We start from the raw sequence: 17,055 nt of genomic DNA on the forward strand, positions 1-17,055 counted from the left end.
TCAGTAATTTTTATGAAGACCATGTCAAAGTTGTTGGATATGTTTTGTGTTGCTATGACGTGGCTGGTGTGAACTAGATAGTCATGTCAAACCTCACTGAATCTAAGGCAAGTTTGTCTCCCCTGCCTCTCTTAGATATTTGGCTCACAGACATCTTCATCGTTCTTTCTCCTGCTGTTCGCAAAACATTACTCCTTGGATTCAGCTATCAAGAGGGAATTACGTTTTGGTTTCTTTGCGCTACAGAATTTGTTTACAGAGTAGGGAATAACAAACTTTTCTGTCCTGAAGAGTTTTTTGTTTCATTTTAGGATATCCCGTATCTGAGTTGGCTGACTTTGAGGTTTTTGTACTTTTTTTTTTTTTAATGGTGTCTGTGTTTTGTTTGAGAGTAGAAGGCATTTAACCCCTTCCTTGTGTATTTAATTTTGTTTTTATAAACCTTCCTGGTCACATTATTGGTTTTGGACTTAGTGTTATGTGTTGCAGCCTTGCTATCTTTTGGGACATCCCATGTACACCTCTACCCCTATATAATGCGACCCAATATAACATGAATTCGGATATAATGCGGTGAAGCAGTGCTCGGGGGGCGGGGCTGTGCACTCCGGCGGATCAAAGCAAGTTCGATATAACGTGGTAAGATTTTTTTTGGCTCCGGAGGACAGCGTGTTATCGGGGTAGAGGTGTACTTTTTACTCTCCAGGAATGAGAATCTTGTTGGATGGCATCTTTAGAGAAGTGATAATTCCGGACATGCAATTCTTTTCTGAAGCTGTAATTCCAACAGGATTCTTCTCACCTGCCCATTGCTTCCTCAGAGTTTGGAGGGGTTTTTTTTATTGACGTGATCTTTGCTTTTTGCAGCTTAATTTTATTTCACTTAATGCAGATTTTTAACATCAGGTGACTTGTTTCTTTTGGGAGGTTTACCTCCTTCATAATTGGGAACTGATGGGAAGATTCCCAGGGCAGTGATCATTCTCAGTGACTGGCATACATCTGCCATTGGGGGAGTGAACTGCTGACTTGTGCTCAGCCCTGCTGCTGCTGCCCTTTAAATAAACATAAATGTTCAAGAACTTATCTTTGCCAATCTCAGGCTGCAGAGTTGAGACCTAGGATTGAAGATCCTGTTAGAACAACATCTCTATAAAAATAAATTGGTAGCTTCTTGGGACGGGCATGGGAATAATGTTCCTTCTCGATACATTGCATGTTCAGAAGTAAATTTTAAGTGAACTGTTTGTGGTGGTGGCATATAGCTGTCAATTTTATATTGCTGCAGTGTAAAGTATGAGGTATTCTGCACTTAGAATATATTATTCTTATTAATATATTATGGTAAAGACAGTGTGGTAGGTATTAAACAGATGTAAACTTTTGGTGTGTAAGTTATGAGGAAAAAGCCTAATCTGTCTTGGTAAATATAGCGTAGTACAGAAAAAAAACTAAGAACTTGATCCTGCCCTCCAAATGCAAAGACACATTGCCACTGAGGGGGAGGGATAGCTCAGTGGTTTGAGCGTTGGCCTGCTAAACCCAGGGTTGTGAGTTCAATCCTTGAGGGGGCCACTTAGGGATCTGGGGCAAAATCAGTACTTGGTTCTGCTAGTGAAGGCAGGGGGCTGGACTTGATGACCTTTCGGGGTCCCTTCCAGCTCTGAGAGACACACACACACACACACACACATTGTTTGGTTGCATTGCACTTGTGCCTTGGTATTAGAGTTTAAGGTTTAAACTGGTAATTCCTGCTAGAGTATATGATTCTAAAATGGAAGGAATAACTTGCTGTTCATAGTATGTTACAATATTGTGAACAAGAGATGGATTGAAATGAAACTAGTCTGTAGTTAGTTATTGCAAAAGATGGTTGAAATATACAAACTCTTTGCCAAAATCAGCAGTCAGAATGTACTGTAAATTCCTTCAAGCATGAACTGAAGGAACATGGTGGATGTTCACAGCAAAGTTTGATTTTTGGAGGGTGTTTAAAATGACTTGTTCTTACAAGGATCAATCTTGAGAGCTTACAGGTACTAACTGTGCTCTTAGCCCTTAAATTTTCTTTAAAGCTCAGCAGTATAATTTGGTCTTAGCTGTTGACTTTTGTTGCTTTTTAGTCAACATTTTTTTTATTTAATGTAGTAAAACAGTTTTCTAAAATGACTGTTGCATTATTGCTGCCATTGTTTGGGGTCTGGTCTCCTCCTGATGTGTGTATTAATACTAACAGCGATGTTGTGTGCATACATCTCAAGAATCCTTGACAATTGGCTTTTTTCCTGAATGGCTTCATTCCCATTTAAAGTTCTTCTCCCGCTCACCCCTAGTGTAATACATCACAGAAATATGGTTTGGGTCAGATATCTTGAATAAAACTGAAGCTACTGTTTCTTTAGGTGAATTAAATCAATCCTTTTGAGTTTCCATATAAATCCACTGTCAATCAACATAAGCAAATAACAAATAAAATCCAATTGGGAGCACTGAAATGGGTCATAATATAATAGAGGCTGATTGCTGTAACACATTAATAAATTACCGTTTTACATTTTTAATATGTGTAAGCCCTGAAGATCAACCATGTAATACTATGTAGGGGCAAGGTTAAGAATAGGGTTGGTCATTTGACTAGTCCAAAAATAATTGACAATATCTGACCTGCCAATTGACCAATATCAAAAGTAGTCAAATATTTTAAAAAACTAATTTATTAGAATAGTAATTAAAAAAGATGAAGGCGTTATGGTCTCCAGTAGGCTTAGCCTCAATACATATGCCTTAATTACAAAAAATAAGTTACTTAGTTATTTTATCTCCGAAAAATGTGAAACACAATGGAATCAAGGTTTAAAAAAAAAAAAAGGCAGCATGCTGCAATCAAAAAGTTAGGCTACTGCTTACAAAGGGATAGGTTTAATTAATTGTATTTAATCAGTTAGGATAATTTAAAACACTTTAAAATTATTACTAATTCCATTTAGATTTTTTTCCCTTGTGAAAACACAAGGTTATATTCATAAATATTTCATAGGTTTGTTTAGTGATTATTTTCATATGGTAAAATATTAAAGTGAATGCTGTGGCCGCTTAATTAAATCCAATCAGAAAAAGAGGAATATTCATTTTGATTAGTAGAACTCTTGTGAACCTTGGCTTATTCACACCCAAATCACTCGGTTATTGGAAAACTCTGGGAAGGAACATCTGCTATTGCATTACAAAAATAATTCTCAAAAGGTTTCTCCCTTTACAGCAGAGTGAGCCCCAGGCATTTGCTATATGCAGATCTAACTTACCCAGGAAACATTTATGAAGACCTAATACAGAATCCATAAATAGTGACTAGAATGTTAATGTGGAACAGGTTCCTAAAGCTGTTGTCACTCATGCGTTCATTTTTGTAGCTACCTCTGTTTTCTCTGTATTGTCCCATCCCTTCTTCCTAAATCTCACATGCTATGTAAATGGAAAAGCATGAGAGACCGAGTACATTGCTGCTGTACAATCAGCAGTTGATTGTGGCAAAGGTACAAAGAATGCTCCTTCTGGAGCTTAGTAACATATCTGAAAACACTCCTATCTCCGTAGGCTTGAGGAACATAAGTCCTTTAGCTACTCCCCAGTCTCAATATACCTCTCAGTAGTTCTAGTAGGCCATCAGCTGTTTTTTTTTTTTTTAACACACTAGTTGGTTTGTTCATTTGTTTTTATGTACAAGAATCTTTACAGTCAACATGTATTTCTAGATGCTGTGTTGAAATTGCTGGCAGAGTCTATTCTATACAAACTGAACAATCTGGCCCCTTGTTTTATTTATAAAGGTTCAATGTATCTTTGCCTGCCTACTTCAATCTGCAAGGGAGTGTCAGAAAGGCCCCGCATTCGCCGAGCCGTGAGTTATCACTAACTTTTCAGATGTGTTAATGAATGTGGAACAAACGCAGTTATGTGTTTTTAAAAAAAAAATGGACCCCAAAAAAAACCTTTTACTGCAGTAGCAGGCGTGATTGAATAAGGGATTATTCTAAATTTTTAGTTTTACAAATAACCTATTAAAACTGAAGACTTAGCCTCTAGAAAACCTATTGTTGAACTGCTCCGAAGCTGTTCTAGCCTGTGAATTACTGGTTTTAAGATTGTGTTGCATCCTACAGGCAAATTAAGTGTCTCTTGTTCTGAAAATTTTCAGTTGTTTAACAACTTGAATGAAGTTCAGCCCATCTGAAAATGTTACGTTTTAGTTTCCTATGCATAGCAGTGATATTTTAAAATGAGATTACATAATAGAATGAAGGACGTTACCATTTTATTGTATAGTTAACAAATGGATTGGGCTTGTTGAACCATTTCATAGATTTAAAATTCTCAGATGTTTCAGGTTTATTAGAATAGAGAAGTGACTACATTCGTAACTGCAAAATTTATCCACCCTCTTTAAAGTACTTTGGTAATGGGATGGGAAAAAGTTGCAAACTGAACTCATTGTACTTTTTCTCCAACAGCTGTCCTTGCTTCAGTAATTCACCAGTAGGTTTTCATTTAATAGTGATGCTAGGAGGTTATTGTATTTTAATGAGTAGATAGACACCCTGTGAGATTTTGAGATGTTTTATAACTCCTGTATCTCTATAGGAAAAAAATCTTTGAGTGACCTCACTTCCAGAAATGGAATAGTGGCTGTTCCATTATGACTTTTTAAGGAAAACAAATCCTGCAATAAAAAAACCCTCAATAATTGGTTATTTGGAACTGAACTATCCAACCTTGTTCACAGATGGGATTTTTTTAAACTTGCAATTGGACCTCATTGTGTGGTAAGCTGGTTGATGCTTCTGCTGTGATGCAGGAGCTACACCATTATGAAAATAGAATTAAAATGCTTCCAGCTCAGCAACATGGAACAGATGGGGTCTATGACATGGGGGTTGCAAGCTTCTGTAAAAGTAATGTTACATATAGGCAATGTCTATTTGTATGATTGGTTCTTTCAGGTTTCTAATCACTTCAGCCATTCTTTTGCCCTCTATTTACCCTGCCCCACCAGAAGTAAGGGGGTGCTTTGCATCCAAGAAGAAAGTAATGGAAGAAATGGCAGATGGTGTTCAGTGGAGGCTCTTAAGTGTGTATTACATGTTTGTAAGATTGTTATATGCTAACTGCCAAGTACAAATCCATTATGGTAGCTTACACAAAATCTGGAACAGACACCTATATAGCATCTTGCATTGATGCTATTCTAGCAAAGTGTTTTTACCTAATACACTGCTTTTTCAATAAAAAGTATATTAAAAATACTTGAAAAGGTGGAAGCTTATAATTACATTTAAACAACAGCATATAGTATGTAAAAAATTTAATACATAGTTAATGTTTGGGTATGGATTCATTAAAGGGTACTTAATCCTTTAAATTTTAGCTTCCATTAGGGTTTCTTTGTTCATTTTGGGGTAAAGGAATTGTTAACACTTTGAACATAAAACTTGCAAAAGCAGGCTGGCTTCTCCATTTGTCTAACCTGGAGTGTCTTCATTTCTATATTTCAGGGGATACTACCCGTCAGCGAATCAAATTCAGTGATGACCGAGTGTGCAAGAGCCACCTCCTAAACTGCTGCCCTCATGATGTCCTCTCTGGAACTGTATGTAACTTAATCTTGTATTTTGTTTACAGAAACAATAACAGAAATCCATTCTTCTGTTTCAATCTTAATTATGCCTGCAACATACCGCTTTTTGACATTTAAGTTAACTTGACAATTTTTTGAAAATATCTGCCTTGGTTTTCCCTCTAGTGTTGTGGGATAGTTTGGCCAACTTTATACATAGCCAAAGTGTGTGTGTGTGCGCACGCGCGCGTAAATAATCCTTACAAACACTTCTCATCCATGGGTTTTGTGCTGACATTTCTGATATATGATACAGATATGCACCTATGTTCTTTGAATCACCTCTATTTCATTGGAAAGGTTATAGAGAAGGAATGAATGGTTGAATATTAAATATTTTGGAATAGAAGCTATGATGTCAGTTATGCATGAAGTCTCATGTAGACAAAGTAGTGCTTTCCATTGTAGGATCCACTAAATGGCCTCTCTTTCCAGGTATTCTGCCATTTCTACTGATGTTGGAGGGGGTTAAAAAAAAATCCTTCTTGAAAATAAATAAATAAATCCTAGATACCATCTCCACCTGTTCTGGCACATCAACAGCTCTGCTTGTTATCCTGTTTTGGGTTGTTGGGGTTTATTTTTTTTATTGCCTCCAAATGCTGAGCCAATAGTTCCTCTGCTTACTCTTTCCTGGCTGGATTTTTTTGCTGTCGTCTTTCCCCTTTATAACGGTTAAGTATTGAAGGATAGCAGAAGGGCTCCTTTAGCCTGGTGGATTTCTGCAGCATTTCCCCAGGGCTAGAAGTAGTAGAAGCATTATGACTCAGAGTGATAATCAAAGGGTGTGCCACATGTGGCAGTCCCCTCCTCCTATTCAGTAGCAGTGCTGGAAAAGGCTTTGGGGGGGCCATTTGAGGCAGAACCTGAATATATATATATTTTTTTTTCTTTCATATTTCTTCACCAATTTTCTATGCCTTCTCTTTTCATCATTAAACATGTCCTTCAGAGAGATTTTCCTAAATGGAGCTTGGAAACAACATAAGGACTTGTTGGAAGACAGAAGAACTTGAAATTAGTAGACTTGATGGATGATTTACCTGTCCCTCAATGTATTTCCCAGGTAGCCATGGTGGCTGGTTCAGTTTACCTTCATTCCTAAGAGATGACCATAGAACCTTTCAGGGCCCTTCTCCACAGTATTCTCAGGTGCACAAAGGGCTCACAAAACACTCATACACAGATTTCCCTGTTAGTAATCCTTGCGTTCTCTGTACTTGTGATCTAGGAGTTGCAGCTCTGTCCCTCCCTTCTCTGCAGTGGCCTTTACAAAAGCAGAGAGAGAAGAGAATGAGAGAGAAATCGAGGAGAAGGAAAAAGGGCAAAATAAGTTATGGGTCTGATTTGGAGGATTTAGCTTTTCTCCTAACAGTGTGGAAGGTAGTGGATTCTAAGCAGCTGAACCTAGAACTGAGAGGGCCATTTACAGAGCACATCTTTAGCTTCACCAGATTACACAGACATTTGTGTTCCGACTCTCCTTCTTCATTTCCTAAAACAGACTCTTCCTTACTTTAGCATAACAAAGTTTTGTCCTCATTTGGAAGAGCATTGTTATTTCTACAGTGAGCTGAACAGCCCTGCACTCCCCCTCACCTCCAAACCTTCTAAAAATGTAATGCAGTTGATCCCCCAAGTCACTGACTCACTTCAAGCGTCATTCTTTTTTAGTCATGTTCAGCACCCAGACTTTCTGTAGCACTCCAGGAATACCATGGCTAATACACTTCTCCTTATTCTCAAATCTTTCTGTGTGCTAGCAGGTTAGAAAATGATGATGGTCTATGTATAACCAATTGTATTGCTCCTCCTTTACCCTCTCCTTATTTCATTATTGTAGGAAATATGGAGAAAGGGGGTATGGGGGAGTTAATATCTGTTGGTTGATTGATTTTCTGCAAGGCTGTCCATGATGTAATATGATTCTCTGCAGATCCCTTTTAGTATCAGTAGCTGGGAGAAGTATGTGGGCCATAACAATACAACATTCGGATGCGTTGTTAAACATTAAATTGCTCAGAAAATTTTCCCACTGTCTGTCCCCCCCCCCCCCCCCCCCCAAAAAAAAATCTCGAAAAGGTGGTTCTGACAAGCACCTTCGTGGTTTCCACTAATCTAAAGATGAGCTTCAGAGTCCTATACTGATCATAAAAACTCCTCTTTTGGGTGTGGGCCAAACTTCCTAGTTCAAGAAGAATGAAAAAGCTTAGTCTATTTTCAAATGTGTTCGTTCTCACTAAGTGCATCAAAGGCTTCTATCATGTCGAGTTCATATCTCTTCTAACCAAGGCACCTCAGGAGAAACCAGTCCCCTCAAGACATATCTCCATATTCCTAAATATTTTTATCAGCAACACCTTTTCTACCTCATTCAAAGGGAATCCTCAAGATACAGAGAGTCTCCCATAGTGTAGCTCTGAATCCAATGAAAAACTGAGTAACTTATTCCCTTCATTAGGAGCAATTGGAAAGGAATCTCCAGAGGTAAGCCTTCATGTGACTTATCCTGTGTCCTGCTGTTTACTGAGAAGCCTTCTTTAAGAGCAGAAATTCAAATGAACTTTCTCATGGTTCTGGGGAAATGGCCATTTCAGGAAGCTTACAGCACCATTAAAAGGGGAACATAAAAACTTCTAGTTTGTCTGAGCAATCTTTGCCCTTGAGAAATGTCTCCATGAGATTCTGTAGAATGTTATTACTGTCCATAGGAAAATAATGTTATACCTGACTTCTGGGGAAGAATCAAGAAAGGGTTATCGAACCTCGAGTCCATCAGAATTTTCTGGAGGAACAAATTCTCTTGGTCTCAGCAGCATATGTCTTAAGGTCAAACTTGTGCATTGACTGGTTTTTGCAGTAGAAGATTGGGAGTTCAACCACAAGGTCTTTAAGCCATTAGTGGCCAGATGGAGTCTCCTTTAAATTGAGCTATCTGTGGCAATCCCATCAGCAAAATACAGATTTTCATGCTACATACACACAATTCCTCTCCCCCTACCCTGTTGACATTCATTCTCTCTCTCTCACTCACACACACAATCACCCTGCACAGTTGACATTCATATGAAACCAAGACAGAGAAACTCAGTGGTGGGCAGACCTGTGCGCTTATACATGATTTGTCTGACTTAGTAGCCAAGTGGCCAGAAGGGTCAGTCAGGAAAAGGCTTTACTCATCCTGATTTCTTTGTTTCTACCTTGACTAGGGTCTCCCTGAATATTACATATGTTGGCAGAACCCTGTATGTAGACTTTCCTGAGGATCAAAGACCATTCATAAAGTTTCTCTGAATAGCCCAGATCTCTACATGTATAACCTGGGATCCATACTGATAGTGTTTTTAAGCCATGGATTCTCTAAGGAACTGCTTGATTTCCTTTAACACGTTGAAAGGACTTCACTCAACTTCTCAGGACTGTTTGGAGGGGTTGTTTTCCTAGTGCTTTCTCAGGGAGATTAACCTGTTTTGGCTGACTTTTCAGATGAAATTCCAGATGACCTGTAAAACTTCTGTAAGTTATAAGCTGGAATTTCAAGAAAGTTCAAGTTTGTTTATTAGAAACAATGTACACAATTTCTTCTATTTCCTACTTTTGCATCCTCTTACATCTTGCTTCCTCAAAGCAGTTTGTTAGGACAGAGCTTCTGTTGGGCATTCAAAGTAGAGTAACGGAAGCTAAACAGAGTATTTTGGGCTCTGTCAAAGACATCCTTTGAACAGAGGGCAGAAGCGTTAACCATATTTTGACCCTAAAGTCCCTTATATCCTGGCCATTGTTTCAGCCAGGAGAGTGAATCTCTCTAGTAAGTGACCCTACATGCAGACCAAGGTGGTTTTCAGACTTATTTCTGATTTTTCCCCTACAAAGACTATTTCTGCATAATTGGATGAGCACTCCAGTTTTATAGCTGCAAAACATTCAAAAATAAGTTGGACCCCGAATCATGAGTTGCTTATAAATCATGAGATGTTTAAGTCTTTTTTATTTTTTATTTTTTAGCCTTTAGAATTCATATCTTCAAGCTTTTCTCCCCAGCCATGAGGGCAAGAAACTATTTTTTTTTCTTGTGAAAGCAGAGATTCTTGCATAATCAAATGGTTCCAAGAACATGTGCTTTAAATAAAAAACAAAAACCCACCAAGTATTGCTAGTCTCATGACAAAATCTTGAGAGATGGCAACACTTTAGATCGCTATCCTCTTTCATTGCTAAATCTTCAAACAGGTTAGAATATCAACTTGGTATTCTGTGTGTGGTTAAGGGGTATAAAACTGTATTTGGTATAAAGCCATATGGTTTAAGAAAATGATTTCGAGGCTGATCAGTAGTTTCTGAAAGGAAATAGTGCTCACTCCACCAATGACTTGTTGGCTTTGCAAGCAGGAAGCTACAGTGCTTCATTTGACTAAACCAATAGCCTTGAAAAGCCTTCTGGTCATCTTTTTGACAAACTACTAAGACTTAATATTTGTCTCTTACCTGCTGTTTTCATATGCAGAATCTCCTAGCCTTCTCTCAATTTTGTCTAATAAAACAAAAGCAAAGCTATATCACTTATAAATACAGTATATAAATGGTCTCACCATACATCAGATAGCTCTTGCTTTGATTGGGGAACAAGTAAAACACTCAGACGCAAGTGTATCTTCTGCTTCTGTCTTCCTCTTGTTAGAGCAATGGATCTCTAAAATGTACCTCTCCCTCCATATTTTTTTGGAAGGGAGTTTGTGCACTTCTGGCCATTTCCCATAACTACTGCTTAGAAAGATGAATCCTACCATGGAGAAAGGATAAAACTAGTTTTCTTACCTGTCATTTCATGTTTTGTATATAGGATCTGCTACTCTGGCCAGACCCAGGATATGATGGGAGATTCTGTTGACTGTTGAGCTGTCACTCATCTGGGATGTGAGACCTGAGTTCAATTCACTGCTCTGCCTGATGAGGTGAAGGAATTTGAACTAGGGTCTCCCACAATGGCTCTCCTCATCAGGCAGAGTGGAGAATGGAACTAGTCTCCCACATCCCACGTGAGTGCGTCCTAACTACTGAGCTAAAGATTATGAGGAAGGCTCCTCCTCTGGCTGTTCCATGAATCCTTTCCTTTGCTTTTGTCAAAATGCCTGAAAGTCTCTAAACAATTTTTTGGGACAGAACATTTTGTTTTGACATTACTGCAATGTTCAGTGTGTTTGTTTGGTCAATATATTCATGAATAGTTTTGGTCAACCTGAAACTTCCTTTTTCATTGAATAAACTATTTATCTGAAAATTTTGCCCAGCTCTAATTTGAAAGCCACTGCATGGATCTCACAGTCAGCTGTCTATATTCCATCAGAAAAAGCTGGCAAGGAGAAGGGGAAGAGGAACTTTTTTTGTATACTCTGGTTCTAGGAACAGTGGAAGTAAGGGAATAGATCCTATTTGAAAAAGTTAAAATTAAGGTTAAAAAAACCACAGTGTATTCTGTCCTATGTGAATGTCTGTTTACTCAAAGCAGTCTTCAAGTTCTTTACAGGTAATACTATATCATCTGGTAAGCTATAATATATTGGTTATCATGGGCCACAGAAAGTGACTCCATATAAAACAATGTCTGTTCTAAATCTGGTTTTGACATTTTCGTCTTTTCTCTCACAAAAACTCTTCTTTCAGATTGATATTTTGCATACTGATACTGCCCTGCTCCTTCAGTCTGACTATATGGGCACAGGGTTCATCTCAGGCATTGTGAGGGTGCAGGGCTTAACCCAAACATTTCAGATTGAGGAGAATTTTCTGAAAGTTTGAGATTAATTGACCCAGCTCTTTCCAGTTATGAGTCTTTCAAAATAAAAAAGTTGTGTTTCTCTCACTAACACTTGTTATATAAGATTTTTTTGACCATTTATATCTGAAGTACTTAGTCCTAAAGGCTTCAGACTTAATTTTTATGCCTTTTAAGCCCAATGAAAACTAGTACATAGGCTTAATTTTTCCTCTTTTTAAGAATTCCTAAATTCTTTTGGTTTTTTTTTTTTCTCACTAGTATTACAAACTCTACACAATATTATAAGCTATAATTAGTGGTATGGAGCTTACAAGCAGCCTGCAGATGTCAGCACTGTGTTGGCCTCTGTATACTTTACAAGGTTTGCAAATCAAAACCTATACAGCTTATACATGTCTTTACAGTGTTGTTTCAAATTTCTGTATAAATTAGTGAAATATTAGACTACTAAAATGAAAGCTAAGAAAAGTTTCGGACAACTACTTAATAAAGATAAGGTCATTTCAGTTTTCAGTTTTTATTTTATTTAAAATTTTCCAGGAATTTATCAGTTTTTTAGCAAAAAAACAAGTGCAAATCAGTGCAAAAAACTATTAATAATTTTTCTGGGTAAATATTGGGATTTATTTTGGATGGAAAGACTGGGGGGAAAGTATTCTGTAGATTGATGAATGGAATTCAAAGCATTAATGTGGTTTGCTGCAGAACTAAAATAATGCCACTTCTGAGTTGAAGAAAACAATACATCTCCAATCCCCAAATAAAACTTTTCATTTGAATAAATAGTTTACTGTTGTAGACTTAGAACTATTGGCCTATAAATATTTATATTTAATAATTGGGACACTCCATTTGCAGTGCATACTCTCAACTTGATCTTTTTCTCCTGATTTTGTTTTTTTGTTTTTCTCCTGTTTTGTTTTTAAACTTTTGAATATTTCCATGTGTTCTGAAACATACTCTATACAGATTTTTGCTTTCTTCCCATTTTAGTCTGTCAAATATTTAAACTGTTATCTGCTAACAATTTGAAATGTGTATGGGCCGGGCATGAGATTCATCAGTACATTCAGATGTGTGCGCACTTCAGAGCTTGTGTGCGTGCCTGCTTGTTTAGAAAAGTAGAGTGAAAATCAGAAAAAAAATGAATAATACTTTTTGTAAAACGGGGGAATTTTTTGGTAAAAATCAGTTTAAACTGAAAATGAAGGGGCTTATACATACATTATAAATAATGTGTGTTCAGGAAATTATTAAAATGTTGTTTAAAAAAACACTAAATCCTTGAAATTGAGGAAATGCACTTTTGCTTCCCTGCAATAATCTTAACTCTGCCCCATTAACATTGACCATACTTCCCTATCAGATACTCAGGCATACCACAAAAATACTGCATGTTATCTTGCAAAAAATCCCATATACAACTGATGAAACCAGAGGCCATGCCTCTTATGCTTCCTTTTTCATTATGGGCCAGAGAGCACCTTGTCACACATTTTGCACATTACATACACCTACCATAAAGTACACTATGTAGGTCTGACCCTGCAAGATGCTGAGTACCTACAACATCCCTTGAAGCCATAGCACTCAACACCTTCCAGGAGGCTTGCAGATAGGACCATATGGATAGAGACTCCAAATTAGCAAGATACTTAAGTACATGGTTAACTTTGAGCACGAGTAATCCTGTTGACTTTAACAGGACAACTCACGTTGTTGAAAGTTAAGTACGTTCTTAAGGTTCTTGTTAAAATGGGCCAGAGTTTTGACTACTTTTACCTCACCTTCCCAGTATTGGTCAGACTCCAATCTCTAGATGACTGGCCAGAGCTCACACTTTAGTATTTACACAGCTGCTCTGTAAAATCCTAATATTGCAGACACCCTTGCAATACTGACCTGAAATCACCCAATGCCTGATAGGGTAGGGAAGGATGGTTGCAGGCTATATCGTAGTGAAAATCTACAATGTTGTAATTCATGTATTCCACAAGAAAGTATAGGTAGGGGAAAGATTAAAGGAGTGTTGAGTGTGTGTTAATTCTGTGGAGAAACATGGAACTCTAGATGGGTATTTTAAATCTAACTAAAAATCTAAAATTTTCTTTACAATACTTTTAGGTCATGAGTTTCTCCAGTTAGTAAACTCTCCCACAAAAAATAGACACTCTGTCCATTCATGTCATAAAATAACTTAAATCATCATCAGTCTCCAGACCCTCCTATGCCTACAAGAAAATATAAGCATTGCAGCATATCCAGAAGACACACAAATTCTGGCTCTATTGGATCAAAAAAGGAAGTGAATTCCATAATTGAGAACACCTCATAAAAAGCTCCCTTTCATTTGTAGAAATGGTGCTCCCGCTTAATCTTCCACTCTGGCAGTACAGAAGAAAAGGTGCAGTACCTCAGATACCAAACCATTTAAGACTTAAAGCCTTTTTTTAAAGGCACATTGAACTTCTCCCAGAAACTTATCCGGAAGCAGTGCTGCTCCTGGAAGTATTGATGTTATATGCTGCTACATTATGGCTGGCTCATCATACGGCCATCTGTATTGTGCAGTAGCTCCAGTTTCTGAATAGTCTCTTTGCAACCCCTTGTAGTGCTCATTATACCAGTCTTGTCTCAAGGTGGTAAAGAATTGAGTGATTATAGCAAGGTCTGTAACAGGAAAAAAAAATCTCACTCTAACTAGATCCAGATTCTTGGAAAAGACCGGTTTAGCTACAGCTGTTAGTTAAAATTCCAAAAGCAGCTCTGAATCATACAGTTCCAAAAGTGAATTTGGGGTACAAATGGTGGATGCTCTCATCTCTTTCAACTGCTGTCCCCAACCCACCATCACTGCTTCAATATTGTTTTAATTAGTACTCATCAAGCTTGCCTTCCTCTGTTCTGTCTTCATAAAGACACTGAGTTTATTCATTTTATTGCACCAGTGGATCTTACGTGATTGAAAAGCTGAGTATACTGAATTCAATGCGATCCATATTTCCTTACTAACTCTGATGGCCTCACGTACATGTTACACAGAAGGGGTGGCAAAACTGTTTCCTGAAAGAGCCTACGTGTAGGATCTCTTAATACAGATGAATAGTTATCTAAAACCTGACTGACTTGGAACTAGGAAATTGGAGGACTTGAAAAATTGCCATTTAATCTGCTTCCACCTTTTTGATGACCTTTCCAGAAAAATGGAAAGTTTTACATATGTTGATAGTTGGCAAGATTTGATGACAAGCAATAGTTTCTGAAGCAAGAGCTCAATGGCAGGATGTCATTTGTCCTTAAGGAAGTTTTTTCCAATATGGATATATTGATAGCCTCCAATTCAGTATTGCCCCACTGGCCTTCACTAGCAAAGGGCTTACATCCAGTTTGCAGTGAGAGAGTTAGCAGATGCTATGGTGGAGGTGAAGAACTCTTCTTTGTCTCCTGCACTGTTCCTGCATGTGACTGCAAATACTCTATACATTTGCGATCAAATTCAGTCAGGGACTTCCAGTGCTTTAGCCGTTCTGCTTGTCCTTTTACCTTCCTCTGTAAACCATCATGACTTGTAAGGGTGAAGTTAAGAGGACATTTAAAGGTCACTATGTCAATGATGGAGGACAAAAGGTTGTTATGCAGTCCCAACCCTTCAATAGTGGCCTGATGGCAAACAATATACATCTCTATCCCGATATAACACGAATTCGGATACAGTGCGGTAAAGCAGCGCTCTGCGGGGGCCGGGCTGCGCACTCTGGATCAAAGCAAGTTCGATATAATGCAATTTCACCTATAACGCGGTAAGATTTTTTGGCTCCCGAGGACAGCGTTATATCGGGATAGAGGTGTATTACTTCAGAGCCATCTGGAACCTCAAGTTTCATCCGCCTCTAAGGCATGGATGACCACAACATGCTCTCTGTCCCTATGGGGAAAAATGTGTCCTGACCTCAAATCACAGAAGATAAAAGATCTGTCCTGGTTGACATTTTCTTGCTCCATTTCCAGTCCCATTCCAAATACTTGACTACACTGTATCTGGCTCTGTGAACTGATCTGCAAACCAATTTTTACAGTGCCCTAGTTGTCATGGCACCTGACATCCATGAAAACTTAAACCTATGCAGAAGTCATTAACTTCAGTGAAGTTGCCAAACATTGTCAGCCTTGGTGCCTCAGCGCAGTGAAGAATCCGATCGGTTCAGCAAAGGCCTCTTTGGTGTTTCAGAGTGACCAGTGTACCAATATTAACCCGATTCCAAGACCTGAAAATCAGATGGACACTTATAACTATTTTTAGGTCTGTAGACCTCCCACATCTGAATGTGGCTACAACAAGCACAGCCATACCTGCTGCCTGAGTTCCCTGTGTCAAGTGCTGCACAGTATACTTGGCTGAAGTCTGTTGCACCAACAACTACAATGACATCTAGCCAGGTTTTGCTTGTGTCTGCAAAGTTTGGTGTAAGAACCTTAAATCTGAATTATAGTCTTATGTCCAAAACTTTGTTTTTGATAGCTTTAGTGTTCTAATATATTAACTAAGTATAATTTGTAATTTTCCTTCTAGTCTAATCTTCCGTCTCTCAATTGGAAAATTTTCAGATTTATTTTTATCACTCCATCTCACACTGGACATATTTCAGATCTTATGTCAATATTTTCATATCACTTAGTACTGCAGATCACCAGATTGAGAGAAAGTTTTGTGTACACCTGGATTGGGGCAACTCTGTCCAATGTGCTGACAAATGTAATCGTTCCCTTTTAAACCCAAGGTTTTAACTCTTAAGTGGTTATAATTTACCTAATCCTAATTTCAACAATGTTCTAGATACGATGTGCAGTGCTTTGAGGCTGCAAGACAGGCACTTTCTAATGTTGATTAATTACATTTGTCAAAACATAATTCATTATTCCTCTCATAATCAAATCTTCTAACTCCAGCTTGAATAAAGAATTGGAATCTGCTAGCATGGAAAGCAGACCTGCATAATAACTTACATGGCCACTAACTCTTAGTGCAGGGGTTCTCAAACTGGGGGTCAGGACCCCTCAGGGGGTTGCAAGGTTATTACATGGGGGGGGGGGGTCGTAACCTGTCAGCCTCCACCCCAAGCCCTGCTTTGCCTCCAGCATTTATAATGGTGTTAAATGTATAAAAGAGTGTTTTTAATTTATAAAGGGGGTCGCACTCAGAGGCTTGCTATGTGAAAGGGGTCACCAGTACAAAAGTTTGAGAACCACTGTCTTAGTGACTTATTTCACTTAACATGATTGTTACAAAGCCCTGTGTAGCAATTGTAGGGAAAACTGCAGTCCTCTTGCTCAGCTCAACAATTAAATAAAATCCTAAAGAAAAAAAAAACCTAGATTAACAAGATGAATTGTATGTAAAGAACTAAAAACTTGTTGTTTTTTTTTAACTAACCAAGAGCATTTGGGGTTCTTTACTTCTCCACAAACATTTTAAAATGTTAAATTTAAACATACTTTTCATTGATGTGAGCTATTGGAGACTGTTCTCTTAATAGAGGGTCCTGTGGCACCTTTGAGACTAACAGAAGTATTGGGAGCATAAGCTTTCGTGGGTAAGAACCTCACT

At 38.1% G+C, this 17,055-nt stretch overlaps 1 protein-coding gene across 6 annotated transcripts in view; it reads left to right on the forward strand.

The window, feature by feature from the left end:
• The window catches only part of LOC117879544 (putative RNA-binding protein Luc7-like 2), a 73,690-nt gene that overhangs the window by 21,614 nt on the left and 35,021 nt on the right, over positions 1–17,055 (forward strand). For 2 of the 6 annotated variants that reach the window (XM_034774833.1, XM_034774801.1), the window contains exons 2-4: positions 3,831–3,901; positions 5,054–5,128; positions 5,553–5,647. In XM_034774833.1, coding sequence (XP_034630724.1) covers positions 5,089–5,128; positions 5,553–5,647 — 135 coding nt within the window. In that variant the 5' untranslated portion in view covers positions 3,831–3,901; positions 5,054–5,088. The remainder of the gene's footprint in view (positions 1–3,830; positions 3,902–5,053; positions 5,129–5,552; positions 5,648–17,055) is intronic. The other 4 variants (XM_034774840.1, XM_034774819.1, XM_034774809.1 and 1 more) reach the window with 3 other exon arrangements.

This window comes from Trachemys scripta, chromosome 1, assembly GCF_013100865.1.
Source record: "Trachemys scripta elegans isolate TJP31775 chromosome 1, CAS_Tse_1.0, whole genome shotgun sequence".
In the NCBI taxonomy this organism is placed as follows: domain Eukaryota; kingdom Metazoa; phylum Chordata; order Testudines; family Emydidae; genus Trachemys; species Trachemys scripta.